At 41.6% G+C, this 18955-nt stretch overlaps 1 protein-coding gene across 1 annotated transcript in view; it reads left to right on the forward strand.

Annotated features, from left to right (window-relative positions):
- The window catches only part of Ash1l (ASH1 like histone lysine methyltransferase), a 150692-nt gene that overhangs the window by 24393 nt on the left and 107344 nt on the right, over window positions 1-18955 (forward strand). The window contains exons 3-5 of the mRNA XM_050166355.1: window positions 10674-15228; window positions 16209-16230; window positions 18399-18422. Of these exons, the coding sequence (XP_050022312.1) occupies window positions 10674-15228; window positions 16209-16230; window positions 18399-18422 (4601 nt within the window). The remainder of the gene's footprint in view (window positions 1-10673; window positions 15229-16208; window positions 16231-18398; window positions 18423-18955) is intronic.

An 18955-nucleotide genomic window follows, 5' to 3' on the forward strand; every position in this document is an offset into this window, starting at 1 on the left:
ACAGACAGGTACCTGACTTCTTTCCTCTTTGTGTCCCTTTATTTGCTGCCCATGTCTTACTGCAGTAAGACTGCTGTCTAGTGGAGAAAGTGCACATCCTTGTTTTATCCCAATTTTAGTAGAAATGCTTTGGAGTCTTCCCCCCATTATATAATGTTGGCTAAAGTTTGCCATTTGTTTGTTTAGTTGGTTGGTTAGTTGATTGGTTTTTGAGACAGGGTTTCTCTGTGTTACATCTTTAAAGATCTGGTAAAATTTACCATTGAATCCATTTGTGTCTGGTCTTTAGTTGAGAGTTATGTTGTTTTGGGGTTTTCTTTTGTATGTTTTAATTTGTTTTGGTTTGGTGTTTGATTTTTCAAGACAGGGTTTGTCTTTATAGCCCTGGCTGTCCTGGAACTTGCTTTGTAGACCAGGCTGGCCTCAAACTCAGAGATCCTTCTGTCTCTGCCTAATGCACAATTAATAAAAACTAAGAGACAGAAATTGGGGTTCAACCTGAAGACCAGAAAAGAAAAGCAGCCAGCCACTGGCTCTTACTTCTACCTCATTCCTAAATGGCGATTCTGCCTCCAGGAATCCCAGCATGAGGTTGAGACTGTGTCTGAGAGTTGTCTCCTCCCGTGTTATAATCCTCTCTAGGTCTGGGATTAAAGGCGTACACCACTGCTGCCTGGTTTCTGTGGCAAACTAGTATGGTTACTGGGACTAAAGGTATGTGTCATAGCTGCATGGTCTGTAAGGCTGGCCGGTGTGGCTGCTTTACTTTTCTGATCCTTAGGCAAGCTTTATTAAAATATAAATAAAATGGCGCTACATCTGCCTCCTAAGTGCTGTGATTAAAAGCATGCACCAGAATTTTAATTCCTGTTTTTATCTCATTGTTAGAGATATGTTTACAGTTTTAAACCTCATCTTCATTTTAATTGATAGATCATAATACCTCTAGAATTTTTTATTTTATTTTATTTTTTAGATTTCCCAGTTTAGTAGAATATGTTTTTAAGGTAAGACTTAATGATACTCTGAATTTTATTAGTATCCATTATAGAGGTTCTCTTTTCAGGTCTGATTTTATTTTGGCCTTCTCTCTTTTTAATTATTTTAGTTAAGGGTTTTTCTTTCTTGTTAAGTAACCGATTTTTCAGTCTTAAAAGCTAATTTTTGTTTCTGTCTTTTTAAGACCAGTTTTTTGGCTGTATATATTGCTTTTGTTTGTTTCCATTTTATTAATTTCTTCCCTAACCTTAATGATCGGCTGTTTTGGGGTTTCACCCTCAGGTATATCATTAAGTTGTTTCAGATTTCTATGTGGTGTTTGTTTCTTAATGTATTTAAAGTTATAAACTTTTCCTTTAGGACTGTTTTCATTTTATCCTATAGGAGTTGGTGCATTGTGTTTTTATTTGATTGTAGAAATTTTTAATAAAATTTTTGTTTTGGTTTCTTTGAGGACACGCGATGTCCTCGTTATTCTGTAGTATGTTGTTTAATCTCCATGAGTTTGTGTCTGCTCTGGGTTTCTCTTAACAGAAACCCTATTTCTATTGCGTTTTGTGTCCTAGTATCTGATCTGTTTTAGGTAAAGTCTCATGGGCTTCTGAGAAGAAAGTGTATTCTGCAGTGTTGGAGTGGATGGATGCTCCATAGTTAGGGTCTCTTCGGTACCTTTTATTTAGGATATCACTTAATTCAGATATGTCTCTGCTTATTTTTTGTTAGAAACACCTGTCAGTTGGTGAGAGCAGAGTATGTGCTAGATGAATCTGTGACTTTACATCAATATAATTTCTTTTATGAAATTGGATGCACCTGTGTTTGAGGGATATGCATTTAGAATCTTAATGTCCTTTTTAATGGAATGTTCTCTTAATCGGAATAGGGTTGTTTTCTTGCTAGTTTTTGTTTGAAGTCTATTTCTTCAGATCATTGACACCTGCTTCATTTCCAGATCTACTTGCTTGAATACCTTTTTCTCTCCTTTCAGACAAGACAGTATCTGTCTTTTGTGCTAATATGCATTTCTTAGAGGTAGTTGACAGATGGTTTCTTTTTTGGGGTTCAATCTACTAGACTGTTTCTTCTGATTGGCGGTTACAACCATTAATCTTCAGAGTTATTCAAAAGTGTGTGTTGGTGTGTTGATTTTTGTACTGTTTTTTTCCTCTTTCTTTCTTGCTGAACGGTTACAGTAGCATGAGTTATTCTTTCCTGTGGCTTCATGGATGGACTTGTTTTCCCTTCAAGTATTTCCTATAGAATCCTCTTTAGCCTTTCTTTTTTAATGGAATGATTTTATTTTTGATGAATAGTTGTAGTTTGGTTGTCAGTTGTCTTTTAGAACTTCAGAACATCTGTCCAGGCCTCCTGGTATTTACAGTTTCAACTGAGTTATCTGCTCTTTTTCTGACAAACATGCTGCGTGTGCCTTTCCTTTCCCGCCTTTATTCTGTGTGCTTGGTGCTTTAGTTACAGCATACTGGGGAGGTAACTCTTGTGGTGTGCTTAGTGTCCTGAGTGCCTCCTGTTTCTGCCTTGGTTTCTCTTCCTCACTCTTGAAAGTTCTGTGTTCTCACTCTTTTAAAAATGCCTTAGGTTCTTCTCCTTCTCTACTTATTACCCGTAGATTTGAACTTTTCAGGGAATCACAGATTTTAGAATTCCCACTGCTATTATTTTCTTTGTCCTTGTTAAATGGTTCCAGTTCTTCCCACCTGTCTTTTGAGACATTCTGTCCTCTCCTTGATCCATTCTATTGCTGAAATTTTCCACAGAGCCTTTTATTTGACTTACTATGCTTTTCTTTTTTCTTTTTCAGTCCCCCAATGAGTACAACTTTAATTAAAAATTGTAAACAGTACTGCAGAGATATTTAGACTTTAAAATGCTACATCTTAAATTTAAAGTTCTAGGGCTACATTTAAAAGCCCTTCAGGCGTGATCGTGGTGGTGCTCAATCCCAGTGCTCAAGAGGCGGAGGCAGGAGGAGTTCAAGGCCAGTCTGGTCTACAGTTTTGAGTTCCAAGACAGCCAGGGTTAAACAGAGAAATCTTGTCCTGAACCCCCCCTCCCAAAAGCAAATTGGCCTGAGTTATAGAAACTGCAAAAAAAAAAAAAAAAAAAGGATCTCTGTTGTTTGTAAATACATTTTAAGTATAAGAGTGTAAAAGTGGGGCTGGAGAGATGACTCAGAGGGTAAGAGCACTGGCTGTTCTTCCAGAGGTCCCTAGTTCAATTCCCAGCAACCACATGGTGGCTCACAACCATCTGTAATGAGACATGGTGCCTTCCTTGCCAGCAGTACATTGTATGCCTAATAAATAAATTAATAAAAAGAGTGTAAAAGCATAGATATTCAGAGAATTGGCTGGACAAGAGGACTCCCTTGTCACAGTTTCCCTTTTGACTTCATGTGCAAGTTACTGGTTATGCTGTAGGGTTTGGTTGTTAAAGCACTAAAAGGCGGCCACATAGGGAGCTGCTGTTTCTGCAGCCTCACTGTTCCGTGTGGTTCTGGTATGGAAGGTTCTGAGTTCTTTCCTATGGACCCTTATATTCCCTCTATTCTTCCTTCTAGTCCAGTATGTATAGAAAAAGTTTTCTTCATTAGAAGTTTGTAAAAAAAAACTCCCCCCCTTTTTTTTTGGCATTTATATGTGTGTTGGAGTAGCATTAATAAAAGAAAATAGAAACCCTTTCTGAATCCCATTTTCAACAAAGTTGCTAAATTGCATGTAGTTCTTTATTTCTTTTTTTATATGGGTGGGTTGCAGAGTATGACTGATGAAATTGTAAGTGGATAGTTAAAGCCAAAGCAGGGGAGTGTGGTAGCTTTTCATTTTAAACTCTATTGATTATGATTGAGCAATTGAGGAATTATCAAACAAGTAGAAACTTTCCTAAGTACACTTAATAATGACCTTGAGGCTTTTGTTTGTTTTTTTTTCCCCAACATCAAGAATTAAACTACCCAAACTTAAAGAAGTAATTTTAAGTTTACTAAATTGAAAGGTGAGAAAGATTGCTCGTTGATTAAGAGCACTTTATGCTCTTGCTAAGACCCAGGTATGATTCTCAGCACCTACATGACATTTACAACCATCGGTACTCCAGCACCACCTTTGGACTCTATGGGCATCAGACACACACCTGGTGCAAAGCATATATAGATGCAGGCAAATAGTCATCAGATAAATACAATTTTAAAAAACAAGTTGGTACAGTAAAGGGAGAGATTTAAAGACTTAAACATATTTCATGTCTGTGACTTCTCCCCCTGCTGCCATTGCACGTATTTTTGTTTTGAAACTGTACTGTATTATTTATTTTTCTCTTACCTGAGTATTAAGATTTTCTTTTCAGTTTTTACATTTCATTGTCAACAGCCCTCCTCTTCCTCTTTGTCCAGTATTAGTTGGTCATTGGTCCTGGGTCAAAGACTGGCGTGTCTGTTCGCTTGTTAATAGGATGTTACCCATGTACTATTTGTTTGGTTTCCAACTTCACTTTTTCTTGTTCTTTTTGTGTGGGCCTTGGCTTTTACCAGCTGAGCCATATCTCATCTCCAATCCTCACTTTTCCTAGAGTGTGAAACGGAAAGGCTCTGCTTGTGTCCTAATTGTCATTTGTTTTGTAGTGTACATCATGAGGCAAGAGTACTGGATATGTTTCTGGTTTTATTGTTGTTTTGCTAATGGAAGTCATCATTGAACCAATTGATAGAAGACACAGCTTCTTTAGTGACAGAGATTTAAGGCTAAAAATCAACACTTTAGCTTAACAATTCACGTGCTGGTTTTCATAGCTGTCTAATCACATCTCTTACTTCATTTTAATGACTTGTAAATCATTTCAGAGCTGTTCACTACAGATCACTTAGTAAGTGCATATTACAAATTAATTCTGAAATACAGCTGTATGATATTAAATGAAGTCTTCTGAGGGAGACTCCAGAATTAAATTCCTGTATGATAACAAAACCTAGAGCTTGTGTGTGTGTTTCAAGGGGTACATGTGCCACAGCATGATCCTGTCTGATCTCACTTTTTAAGTGAAAACATGCTTGAATACACAATTCTACATTATACCTCTTTCACAGTTAGTAACTATGAGATCTCAGGTTTACAAGGAGTTTTGGAGTTCCTTTGAGTAAAAGGTTTATTAGAGTTAGTAAGGCCATAGCCAGACATGCAGCACAGCAGTAACTCTTAGGAGAGAGTTCAAGATAAAGACTGAGAAACCAACCCTCTGGTAGCACAAATAATAAAAACCAGGAGACAGACATTGAAGTTCAAGCTGAAGATCAGAAAAGCAAAGAAGCCAATCACTAGATAGTTCTTACCTCTACCTAAGACCCAGACAAAGGGGCCACCCTGCCCTCAAGGTGGGCATGCTACCCTCTCCACCAATGAGCTCTTATCTCTCCTGCCGTCTGTTCCTCTTCCGCCCAGCCACGCGTGATCCCAAGTGCTCGTGATACCTTTGTGCGCCTCTGTTTCTCTTTTTAGACAGATTCAATCCCGGATAGCCTTGAGTCCTGGGACTAAGGTGTGTGCCACCACTCCCCGGCTTCTAGTAGTTTAGCTCTGCACTCTGGTCTTCAGGGCAGCTTTTTTTATTAAAACACAAATAAAATACCCTTCTTTTGAGTTTCAAAAGGGAGAGAGGTTCCATGTACTGTAGTTGGCTGATGGGTAGACTATAGTGTGTGCTTGTATAGAGACAGAGAGATTGCTCAGTGATTGAGAGCATTTGCTGCACTTTCACGCGACCTCAGTTCGATTTCCAGCAGCCATGTTTGTCGCACGTAGCCAACTCTGTGGTTTCTCACACTGTCTGATGCCCTCCACAGGCCTGTACTCATAGGTACAAACCAGTACATTCATACACATAAATAAAATAGTGTTTAAAAATGATTTGTGCTCTGATTGACTCTGATTCTTGGGCAGCGGGGCAAAGGGAGAAGACCTGCATTTTGAGGAAAGAATGTAGTACGTGTTATTCTCTCGGTCCCTGCCCTAGCCACGCCCACTCCTTTTTAACCTGTGACCTCACTCGCCAATGCTCTCTGTTTCCTGTTCTCTCTCCCTGTGTACACATGGCTTTGCCTCTCCTCCTCTTCCACCCCTCCTCCCTCCCTCCCTTTCTCTCTCTCTCTCTCTCTCTCTCTCTCTCTCTCTCCCCCCCCCCCCCCCCCCCCCCCCCCCCCCCCCCCCCCCCCCCCCCCCCCCCCCCCCCCCCCCCTCTCTCTCTCCCTCCCTCTCTCTCTCTCTCTCTCTCTCTCTCTCTCTCTCTCTCTCTCTCTCTCTCCCTCTTCCTTAATAAACACTTCTGCCTATTTTTGTGTTTACGTGTCTGTTACCCTCCACCACTGGCCTCCCGCTGGTGGGAAACTGTAGCCGCTTGCTCACGGGCTGGACTCTGGAGCCGGCACCCAGCACCGCTGGGGACCCACCAGAGTTTGCTGCTGCTCTGTGAGCCCGCCAGGCAGGGAACCCCCCATATTTATAGGAATAAGAGTATGAGCTCAGAATGTAGGGAAAGTAGGGAAGAGGGGCCAATTTAGTTAGTGCTTGTTTATCATATGTGACATAAAAGCAGTCATGTAGCTTGAATTCTACTTCTTAATAGCAAAACCCTGGAGTCAGATAATAGGGGTGAAAACTGATAGATCAGCAAGAGAGACACCTTTTACCTCTACCGAATCCTCAGACTACGTACGTGCTTAGACTGAATCCTTAGACTACATCTCCAGACTGCATCTGAGCTCCCATTTCTCCTGCTTCATATTCTTCTCTCCACCCAGTCATATCCCCCGCTTCCACCTCCCTTGTGCTGGGATTAAAGGCACGTGACTCCCAAATACTGGGATTAATGGTATGAGCCACTACCACCTGGCTTTGTTTCTCTTTGATACTAGTGTAGCCTAGATGACCTTGAACTCAGAGAGGTTCTTCTGCACCTGTCTTCCCAGTGCTGGGATTAAAGGTGTGGGCCACCACTGGCTTTTAAGGCTAACTAGTGCTTTAGCTTTGCACTCTGATCTTCAGACAAGCTTTATTTGTTAGATACAAACAAAATATCACCACACAGTCACCACTGAGAACTTGAAGTCTGCTAGTTTGATGCTTGCAGACAAAGTCAGCTATGAGGGAGGAAAGAGAAGGAGGCTCTTGAAGATGAGCATGACTCAAGTGGCCCTGAGCCCAAGCCTGTAGGCGGAAGTTTCTGTCCTGCCAGCAACTCCCAAATAAACACACTTTATTCGTTACAAATGCTCAGTAGCTCAGGCTGGTTACCAACTAGTAACCCTGTTGTTCTTTTTAAAAAATGCTGCAAGATCCCCGCGTAGTAGGCAGCAGAAATGCTGTAGGTCCCAAATGGTGGTGGCGGGCCATGTGGCGGCAGACAGCGGGCCCCAGGCAGAGACGGCTGCTGGTCTCAGAGCAGTGGTGGCTGGCGGGCCATGTGGCAGCAGGCAGTAGGCCCCAGGCAGAGATGGCTGCTGGTCCCTGAGCAGTGGCTGGTCCCAGGCAGGGAGACACGTGGCAGGCGGGCAGAAGACAGAAACATGGATAGACACGACATGCAGGGTGAGGTTGAAGTTTATTCAGGGGGTTATGGAGGAGGAAGGGTGAAGGGGGGGGAACAGAAGGAGGGAGGGAGGGAGGGAGGGAGGGAGAGAGAGAGAGAGAGAGAGAGAGAGAGAGAGAGAAGAAAGAGACAGAGAGAGAGAGAGAAGAGGAGAAAGAGACAGAGAAGGGGGGAAGCAGAGAAGTGGGGAGAGAGGCAGAAGCGAAGCTGCCTCTCTGAGAGGAAGATGGAAAAGAGAGAGAGCTCAGCCCGGAAGCTGAAGATCAGCCTGCCTCAGCGGATGGGGAGGGAGTGGGCCCATAACAAACCCATTTCTATTAATCTTACTGCTGCCCCAATGCTCAGTGACTTTTACCTCTATCCCATTTTTTGTGTCAGACTCATTCTCTTTCTGGCTGGCAACTTCGGACTTCTTCGCAGCATTCTCTGTTTCTTACCCACTTAATCAGCTATTGGCCAGTCAGCTTGTTTATTAAACCAATCATAGAGACAAATATTCACAGTCTACAAAGGGATTATTTCACAGCATAAACCTAACAGTCAGACCAGGTATCTTAGTTACTATAGAGACTCCATGACCAAGAAAATTCTCATAAAAGAAAGCATTTAACTGGGGGCTTTCTTACAGTTTCATCATGGCAGGGAGCCTGGCAGCAGGCAAGCAAGTGTGGTACTGGAGAAGTAGCTGAGAGCCAGTGGGGGCTGTTTTTATTGAAAATACCACATAGGGGTTTCTTTTTTGTTGTTGTTGTTGTTTATTTATTTATTTATTTAATTTTTTCGAGACAGGGTTTCTCTGAAGTTTTTGGTGTCTGTCCTGGAACTAGCTCTTGTAGACCAGGCTGGCCTCGAACTCACAGAGATCCGCCTGCCTCTGCCTCCTGAGTGCTGGGATTAAAGGCGTGCGCCACCACCACCTGGCTGTTGTTTATAAAGATTTCTGCCTCCTCCCCGCCACTGCCTCCCATTTCCCTCCCCCTCCTCCAATCAAGTCCCCCTTCCTCCTCAGCCCGAAGAGTAATCAGGGTTCCCTGCCCTGTGGGAAGTCCAAGGACCACCCACCTCCATCCAGGTCTAGTAAGGTGAGCATCCAAACTGCCTAGGCTCCCACAAAGCCAGTACGTGCAGTAGGATCAAAAACCCATTGCCATTGTTCTTGAGTTCTCAGTAGTCCTCATTGTCTACTATGTTCAGCGAGTCCGGTTTTATCCCAGGCTTTTTCAGACCCAGGCCAGCTGGCCTTGGTGAATTCCCGATAGAACATCCCCATTGTCTCAGTGTGTGGGTGCATCCCTCGTGGTCCTGAGTTCCTTGCTCGTGCTCTCTGTCCTTCTGCTCCTGATTTGGACCTTGAGATTTCAGTCCACATAGGGATTTCTAGAGTAATACGCCAAAAGCCTAGACTAAACCAGAAACGGGCTCTTGTGGCCATTTTTCATGTTGGGAATAAGTTATAAAAGGAATCCGGGGCTCGAGTGATAGCTATGCAGGTAAAGAATTGACTGTTCGACCAGAGCACCAGGGTGCAATTCGCAGAACCCACATTCGGCTGCAAGGAATCTGAAACTCCTGGTCTCTGTGAGCATGTTGACACACCTATTATCCCTGGACGATCGTAAGTTATAGGCTAACTGGATGATACATACATACTGTCTTAACATACTCTCCTTCCCAAAAAGCTTTTTTTTTTTATGTGCCAAGAGTGGGGAGAATCTTACCTCTCTTCATTAAGTTATATAGCAAGAAAAACTTGCTGTTGAACTTATATGATAATTTAAATATTGATAATAACATTTTTCTATTGGTTACTATTTGAGACAAGGTTAGAAGAGTATGTTGTGGAGCCAGTTAGATGGCACAGTGTGAAGGGCACTTGTGAGTAGAGCTCCATTTCCTGGAGCCCACATGAAGGTAGAAAGAGAACACTAATGCCACAAAATTGTGCTGTGGCCTTCACAAATGTATGTGTTCCCATGAACATGAACATTCTAGGCACGTGCTCATAGGAGCTACACTTCTAGTAGCTCTTTTCTTGTCAAATTTATTTGGTTCTGAATGATATTAATATGGTTACTTATTTTATCACAGTATATCTTAGAATATTCAAAATATTCCCCCCCCTCTCTCTCTGTGTGTAAGGTAGGTACCTAAGCATGTTTACCTCAGCACACAAGGTCAAAAGTTGATGGTGTGTTCTTTAGCTCTCTGCCTAATTTTTTGTGGTCTCCAGCAGAAACTGATGCTTACATCCCAGGATCCTCCTGTTTCTGTCTTCAGTGCTCAGCTACAGGTGTCACATCTGGCTCTTCCATGAGTGCTGAGCTCCGAACTCAGGTCTTGGTGTTCACACACAGCAAGTACCTTACTCCCTGAGCCATCCCCCAAGTCCTCTTCTGTTGGTGACATGGTCTTAACTCTATAGCCTAGGATTAATTCAGATGCATGGAAATCCTCCTGCCTTACATATGCCAGAATTAATAGATATCATGACCACACCCAACTTAAAATATTTTCTGTAATACCATATTATTGATTTGTAGTTAGGTATAGTTAGTTGCTTCTGTTATTTTGATAGTCAGAAATTTGGGTATTTTTTTATAACTTTTAACCATATAAAATAGCAACTTAAGTTGTCAAGCTTGGTGTCATGTCCATTTACCCAATGACCCATCTTGCCTGGTAGATTTTTGTTAATTTTTAAGATATAGCCAAGTCTGGCCTTGAACTGACTGGGCTCAGACTCATCGCTGTACTCCTGCCTCAGCCTCCCAAGTGTTGAATTATAGTCATGTACCTCTATGTTCCACTTAACAGAGATGGCTTAGTGTTGAAAACGCTTATTACTCTTTCAGAGTACCTTAGTTTTTTTCTCAGCACCCATTTTGGGAGGCTTACAACAGCTTGTAGCTCTTGCTCCAGGAAATCTTCTGGCTTGTGTGAGTACCTGCATTAGTGATTCACATGTGCATTTGTGTGTGTGAGAGAGAAGAGAGATGTAGTCAATTTGTTGGATTATAATGTGAAATTAAAATGTTATAAGATTTGCTCTCTCTGAAACCTTTTTCTTATTCAAATTTTAGGACCCTTCAAAACTGTACAAGAAAGCAGGTGATGCTTCAGCCATGGAATGCCAATCTGAAGAAAGCGTCCATCTTCATTCACAGGGAGAAAATAATCCTTTGTCTAAGAAGCTTTCTCCGGAACATTCACAAATGGCGGATTACATTAATTCAGCACCATCTCTTGCTGGCGGACGGGATCCTGATGTAAAAGACAGAGCATTACTTAATGGAGGAACTAGTGTAACAGAGAAGTTGGCACAGCTCATTGCTACCTGTCCTCCTTCCAAGTCTTCCAAGACAAAACCGAAGAAGTTAGGAACTGGCACTACAGTAGGATTGGTTAGCAAGGACTTAATCAGAAAACCAGGTGTTGGCTCTATAGCTGGAATAATTCATAAGGACTTAATTAAAAAGCCAGCTCTTAGCACAGCAGTTGGGTTGGTAACTAAAGATTCAGGGAAAAAGCCTATGTTCAATGCAGCGGTAGGATTGATTAGTAAGGACTCTGTGAAAAAATTGGGAACTGGCACTACAACAGTATTCATTAATAAAGACTTAGGCAAAAAGCCAGGGACTATCACTACAGTAGGACTGCTGAGCAAAGATGCAGGAAAGAAGCTAGGAATTGGTATTGTTCCAGGTTTAGTGAATAAAGAGTCTGGCAAGAAATTAGGACTTGGCACTGTAGTTGGACTGGTTAATAAAGAGTTGGGAAAGAAATTGAGTTCTACAGTTGGCCTAGTGGCCAAGGATGTTACGAAGAAGATTGTAGCGAGTTCAGCAATGGGACTGGTTAATAAGGACATTGGAAAGAAATTAGTAAGTTGTCCTCTGGCAGGACTAGGCAATAAAGATGCCTTAAACCTTAAAACTGAAGCACTGCTTCCCACTCAGGAACAACTTAAGGCTTCTTGTAGTGCAAACATCAATAATCATGAAAGTCAAGAACTTCCTGAGTCTCTGAAAGACAGTGCCACCATCAAAACTTTCGAGAAGAATATTCTGCGGCATAGTAAAGAAAGCATGTTGGAAAAGTTTTCAGTCCGAAAAGAAATTACTAATTTGGAGAAAGAAATGTATAATGAAGGAACGTGCATTCAGCAAGACAATTTCTCATCTAATGAAAGGGGAGTCTTTGAGACCTCAAAGCATGAAAAACAACCTCCTGTCTATTGCACTTCTCCAGACTTTCAGATGGGAGTTGCCTCTGATGCGTCTACAGCTAAGTCTCCCTTTGGTGCAGTAGGAGAAAGCAATCTTCCTTCCCCTACACCTACTGTATCTATTAATCCTTTAACCAGAAGTCCCCCCGAAACTTCTTCACAGTTGGCTCCAAACCCGTTACTTTTAAATTCTACAGCAGAACAAATGGAAGAAATTTCTGAATCTATTGGAAAGAACCAGTTTACTGCTGAAAGTTCTCACTTGAATGTTGGTCATAGGCCATTAAGTCATAGCATAAGTATTGAGTGTAAAGGAATTGATAAGGAAATCAGTGAATCAAAAAATACACATCTAGATATTCCTAGAATAAGTTCTTCCTTGGGGAAAAAGCCAAGTTTGGCTTCTGACTCTGGTATTCACACAATAACTCCTTCAGTTGTTAACTTTACTAGTTTATTTAGTAACAAACCCTTTTTAAAGCTTGGTGCAGTAGCTGCATCAGACAAACACTGCCAAGTTGCGGAAAGCCTGAGCACTAGTTTCCAGTCCAAACCATTAAAAAAAAGGAAAGGAAGAAAACCTCGGTGGACTAAAGTGGTGGCAAGAAGCACATGTCGGTCTCCAAAAGGACTAGATTTAGAAAGATCCGAGCTGTTTAAAAATGTTTCATGTAGCTCACTATCAAATAGTTCTGAGCCAGCTAAGTTTATGAAAAATATAGGAGCATCGTCTTTTGTTGATCACGACTTTCTTAAACGCCGATTGCCAAAATTGAGTAAGTCTACAGCTCCATCTCTTGCTCTCTTAACTGACAGTGAAAAACCATCTCATAAATCTTTTATTGCTCACAAACTTTCCTCCAGTATGTGTGTCACTAGTGATCTTTTGTCGGATATTTATAAACCCAAAAGAGGAAGACCTAAATCCAAGGAAATGCCTCAACTAGACGGTCCACCTAAAAGGACTTTGAAAATACCTGCCTCTAAAGTTTTTTCTTTACAGTCTAAAGAAGAACAAGAACCCCCAATTTTACAGCCAGAAATTGAAATTCCTTCCTTCAAACAAAGTTTGTCTGTATCTCCTTTTCCAAAAAAGAGAGGCAGGCCTAAGAGGCAGATGAGATCTCCAGTGAAGATGAAGCCACCTGTACTATCAGTGGCTCCATTTGTTGCCACTGAAAGTCCGAGTAAGCTAGAGTCTGAAAGTGAAAACCACAGAAGTAGCAGTGATTTCTTTGAGAGTGAGGATCAGCTTCAGGATACAGATGACTTAGATGACAGTCATAGGCAAAGTGTCTGTAGTATGAGTGACCTTGAGATGGAACCAGAAAAAAAAATTAGCAAGCGAAACAATGGACAATTAATGAAAACAATTATTCGCAAAATAAATAAAATGAAGACTTTAAAGAGAAAAAAACTGTTGAATCAGATTCTTTCAAGTTCTGTAGAATCAAGTAATAAAGGAAAAGTACAATCCAAACTTCATAATACAGTATCAAGTCTTGCTGCCACATTTGGCTCTAAATTGGGCCAACAAATAAATGTCAGTAAGAAAGGAACCATTTATATAGGGAAGAGGAGGGGTCGGAAACCAAAAACTGTCTTAAATGGCCTTCTTTCTGGTAGCCCTGCCAGCCTTGCTGTGCTTGAACAAACAGCTCAGCAGGCAGCTGGGTCAGCACTAGGACAGATCCTTCCCCCCTTACTGCCTTCACCTGCTAGTAGCTCAGAGATCCTTCCATCCCCTGTTTGCTCTCAGTCTTCTGGGACTAGTGGAGGTCAGAGTCCTGTTAGTAGTGACGCAGGCTTTGTTGAACCTAGTTCAGTGCCATATTTGCATATGCACTCCAGACAGGGCAGTATGATTCAGACTCTTGCAATGAAGAAAGCTTCCAAGGGGAGGAGGCGATTATCTCCTCCTACTTTGTTGCCAAATTCTCCTTCTCATTTGAGTGAACTCACATCTTTGAAAGAAGCTACTCCTTCCCCAGTTAGTGAATCTCATAGTGATGAGACTATTCCCAGTGATAGTGGCATTGGGACAGATAATAACAGCACATCAGACAGGGCAGAGAAGTTTTGTGGACAGAAAAAGAGGAGACATTCTTTTGAACACATTTCTCTGATTCCCCCTGAAACGTCTACTGTCCTAAACAGTCTTAAAGAAAAACATAAACACAAGTGTAAGCGCAGGAGTCACGATTATCTCAGCTATGATAAAATGAAAAGACAGAAACGAAAACGGAAAAAGAAATATCCCCAGCTTCGCAGTAGGCAGGATCCAGACTTTATCGCAGAGCTAGAGGAGCTAATAAGTCGTCTAAGTGAAATCCGGATCACCCATCGCAGTCATCATTTCATTCCCCGAGACCTCCTGCCCACTATCTTTCGAATCAACTTTAATAGTTTCTATACACATCCTTCTTTTCCTTTAGACCCTTTGCACTACATTCGGAAGCCTGATTTAAAAAAGAAAAGAGGAAGGCCCCCTAAGATGAGGGAGGCAGTGGCAGAAATGCCTTTTATGCACAGCCTTAGTTTTCCTTTATCTAGTACTGGATTTTATCCTTCCTATGGCATGCCTTATTCTCCTTCACCCCTTACAGCTGCTCCAATAGGGTTAGGTTATTATGGAAGGTATCCCCCCACTCTTTATCCACCACCTCCATCTCCATCATTCAGCACTCCACTGCCACCTCCTTCCTATATGCATGCTGGTCATTTATTGCTCAATCCTACCAAATACCATAAGAAAAAGCATAAGCTCCTTAGACAGGAGGCATTTCTCACAACCAGCAGGACGCCCCTCCTTTCCATGAGCACCTACCCCAGCGTACCTCCAGAGATGGCTTATGGTTGGATGGTGGAGCATAAACACAGACACCGTCACAAACACAGAGAGCACCGTTCTGAGCAACCCCAGGTTTCCATGGACTCTGGCTCTTCCAGATCTGTCTTGGAATCTTTGAAGCGTTACCGGTTTGGAAAGGATACTGTTGGAGATAGATATAAGCATAAGGAAAAGCACAGGTGCCACATGTCCTGCCCTCATCTCTCTCCTTCAAAGAGCTTAATAAACAGAGAAGAACAGTGGGTTTCTCGAGAGCCTTCAGAATCCAGTTCTTTAGCCTTGGGATTGCAAACGCCTTTACAGATTGACTGCTCGGAAAGTTCCCCAAGTTTGTCCCTTGGAGGATTTACTCCCAGTTCTGAGCCAGCTAGCAGTGATGAACATATGAACCTTTTTACAAGTGCAATAGGCAACTGCAGAGTTTCAAACCCTAACTCCAATTGCCGCAAGAAATTAACTGACAGCCCTGGACTCTTTCCTGTGCAAGATACTGCCCTGAATCGGCCTCTCAGAAAGGAAGCCCTGCCTTCCAGTGAAAGGGCAATTCAAACATTGGCAGGTAAGAGGGGTATTTTGTTGTCTATTATTTGTGTTACAGGAATAAATTATTTTCCCACTGCTTTCTTGATCCATGTACTTGACCGTTTTCATAAATTTATGCTTTATTTTTGTTTCTATATATTTTGAAATCCTCAAAGTTTCTATTTTACTTAGATGTAAAAAGTGAGGAATATCTTTGTTCTACGTTTTATTTATTATTTGAGAAGCATCCTTTAAAAAAAAAAAGACTTTGGAAACCAGGAAAAAATGCTCCAACTCTTTACACAAATGCTTGTGCTTCGTACCTTAATCAAGAAATGGCCCAGACTCTTGTGAGCGGTAGGTAGCACTTACTGTATGGTAGTCAGGTAATTGCAAGTGTGTCTGTGTTCCACAGAATACCCATGTCTCAGTAGAGGAAAACTTTTGAGGACTAATTTTTTTCCCCCAAGACAGTGTAACAGTCCTGGCTGTCCTGGAACTCACTTTGTAGACCAGGCTGGCCTCAAACTCACAGAGATCCGTCTGCCTCTGCCTCCCAAGTGCTGGGATTAAAAGTGTGCGTCACCATCAGGTTTCAGGACTAATATTGGACTGAATATTCAGAGAGGCTTTATGTTCCAGATTACTTTTAGGTATCTTCATCAAAGTTATTTCAATTAGATATAAAAAGACATGAACCATACCTAAATCATTCTCTTAGAAAAATGTTTTTTGATACGAGAGAAGATAGAAATAAAACTGAAGTCATTGCTTATGCAAATAAAGGATATGCATACCTTAGCAATTACTATAATCTTTAAAGGGTTTGTAAATTTAACTATAAAGTCTGATGCTGTAAGTAAATTTTATATGTGTATTTCTGTCTGATTTTCTAGAGATAACTCCGGGCAGGAACATTAGAGCTGAGTGATACTGTAATGCTCACCATAGTGGGGAAAGAGCCATTCATTTCTATCCTTATTCTTTTAAAAGGGTAAAAATGTGTATATTGGAGAGGAAAAAGACCCCTCAGGGACAAGTAGGTTATTTTCTAATTTTTTTTTATTCAATGAACTTTGAAAAATCAAAATCTGTGTTAGTAGATAAGGTAAATTTACTTCTTGAAAATGTAGACCCAAAGGGGACTGGAGCAGTTGCTCACCACTTTAGACCAATAGCTGTTCTTACAGAGGGTCAAGGTTTGATTTGTAGCCCCCTATATAATGATTCTCTTTGTAGCTCCAGTTCCAGGGCATCTGACAACCTCTTCTCCATAGGCACCAACCATGCAAATGGTGCACAGACCTACATGCAGGACAAACACTCACATACCTAAAAGTAAAATAAAATTTTGTTTTGTTCTATTTTGAGGCCTTTATGTACCCCTGGCTGTCTTTGAAGTGTGTAGACCAGGCTGGCCTTACTCAAAGAGTACCCACCTTCCTCTTCCTCCCAGTGCTGGGATCAAAGGTGTTCACCATTACCACACCCTTGGTAAAATATTTGTTTGTTGTTATCTGTCTTTTGAGGCAGGGTCTCACTACGTAGCTCTGGCTGTCCAGGAACAAAAGCACTAAGTGCATCTGCTTGAGCTGAAAATCATAGAGAACCCATCCTCCTCTGACGAGTGTTGGGATCAAAGGTGTGCACCACCAGGCCACCTGGCTTCCTTTTATTTTTTAACCCCCAGGAAGATTTTTGTTTCTTTGTTTTTAATTTCTTGTTAGATTACTTTTTTTGGTTTTTCGAGACAGGGTTTCTCTGTACCTTTGGAGCCTGTCTGGAACTAGCTCTTGTAGACCAGGCTGGCCTCGAACTGACAGAGATCCGCCTGCCTCTGCCTTCCGAGTGCTGGGATTAAAAGTGTGTGCCACCTCCCGGCTTAGATTACTTTATTGTACATCTACATCTCATCCAATCTTTTTGTTTTAATGTGGAGTAAAATACTTCTGTAACTTGTTTTATTTGACAGGTGGTTTTTTTTTGGTTTGTTTTTTGTTTTTTTTTTTTTTTTTATAAAATCTTAACCAATGCTGCTTTTTTGTTTTCTTGAGTTTGTTTTTGTTTTTGTTTTTCTAGAGGCAAGTTTTCTCTGTGTACTCCTGGCTGCTCCAGAACTTTCTCTGTAGACCAGGCTGGCCTCGAACTCACAGAGATCCACAGAGATCCGCCCTGCCTCTGCCTCCCAAGTGCTGGGATTAAAGGCGTGCACCACTACTGCCTGGCCACCAATGCTAGTTTTTGGATATCAATTATTTGCTAGGTGTTGTACTTTGGGAGCCCTTGTTTAGAATAGGGATTGGGATGTACGTTTCATTTTTCTGTGGAAGAGAAGGATAATAACAGAAATTCTACCCAGTTTCCCTATTGTGAAGTTGGGTGTCATGGTGCACGACTGTAATCCTAGTGCTTGGGAAATAGCAACAGGAAGATTACACGTTAGCAAATTCCCAACCAGGCAGGGCTGTATTGTATGAGCTTATCTTCAAAGTACAAGAAAAGAGGAAATTTTGTTTTTTTGTAATAAAATGTACAAAAGAGGTATTATAGGATTCTATAAAATGAGGGGTCTTTCAGAGAATGACTTGTTGAGAAAAAGACGTAAGATAAAATTGGACACTCAGCATGAACGTCTCACTGGAGAAACAGAACACTGTACATTCATTTATTCATTAATTTTCTCATTCATTGGTTTATTTCCAAAACTTCAGCACTGTTGTAGTTATTGGCATGTGATATTGAACAAAGACCTGATGCCTGACTTCTTGTCTTTGTCAGTGCAGGGAAGGAAGTCAGACAGTACGGGCAAGCAGATGCAGAAGGACATAATTGAGAGAAGCGTGTGTTGTTACTACAGAATGGTTAGAGAGAGAAAAGGTGATGGGAGAGAACTACCTCCCTATACAGTTAGCACAGCCTAAGGGTAAAAAGAGTTGGGATGAGCAACCAGGGTGAAAAGTATATTTTGAACATCCTGAACTGGAAAGTAACTCAAACACAACTTTAAAAAAAAAAAATTCTTGCTACAAGAAGAAAGAATTTGGGAGATTGTAGCTCAGTGGTAGAGTACTTGCCTAACATGTATAAAACTTAAGGCTCTTTGTCCCCAAAGTCAAAGATTTAAAGCAGAAGGATAATCGGTCCTTGTAATATAGGACAGCAGAGTGAAATTGGTGGATTAGCAGAGGAAGTCTGATCTGTTTGCAGACCCTGCCAGCAGAGGGTTGAAAGGTACACAGTAAAAGAACTCCTTCCAGAGGAAGAGAAAGGACGAGAAACAGCGTTTCAAAATACCTCTTTGGGGCGCACTTAGTTGAATGGTAATATGATTATGGGAAATTAGGTATTATGCAAAGGAAACAGAGAAAGAAAAAAGTTTTAGGGAAGTTGGAGATGTGACTCAGTGGTTAACCGCACTGACAGTTTTTGCAGAGGACCCAGGTTTAGTTCCCAGCACCCACATGTTAGCACACAATTGTCTGTAACTCCAGTTCTGGAAGATCTCATATTCTGTTTGACTTCTTAGGGCACCATCCATGTGTGTGGTGTACATGCATGCATGTGGGCAAACACTAATACACATACAAATAGTTGTTTTTTAAAAACTAAAAGGAGGCCAGGCGATGGTGGCACACGCCTTTAATCCCAGCACTCGGGAGGCAGAGGCAGGCGGATCTCTGTGAGTTCGAGGCCAGCCTGGTCTACAGAGCTAGTTCCAGGACAGGCTCCAAAGCCACAGAGAAACCCTGTCTAGAAAAAAACTA

Source organism: Alexandromys fortis, unplaced genomic scaffold (genome assembly GCF_014885135.2).
Source record: "Alexandromys fortis isolate MF-2015 unplaced genomic scaffold, M_Fortis_MF-2015_v1.1 scaffold_152, whole genome shotgun sequence".
Classification (NCBI taxonomy): domain Eukaryota; kingdom Metazoa; phylum Chordata; class Mammalia; order Rodentia; family Cricetidae; genus Alexandromys; species Alexandromys fortis.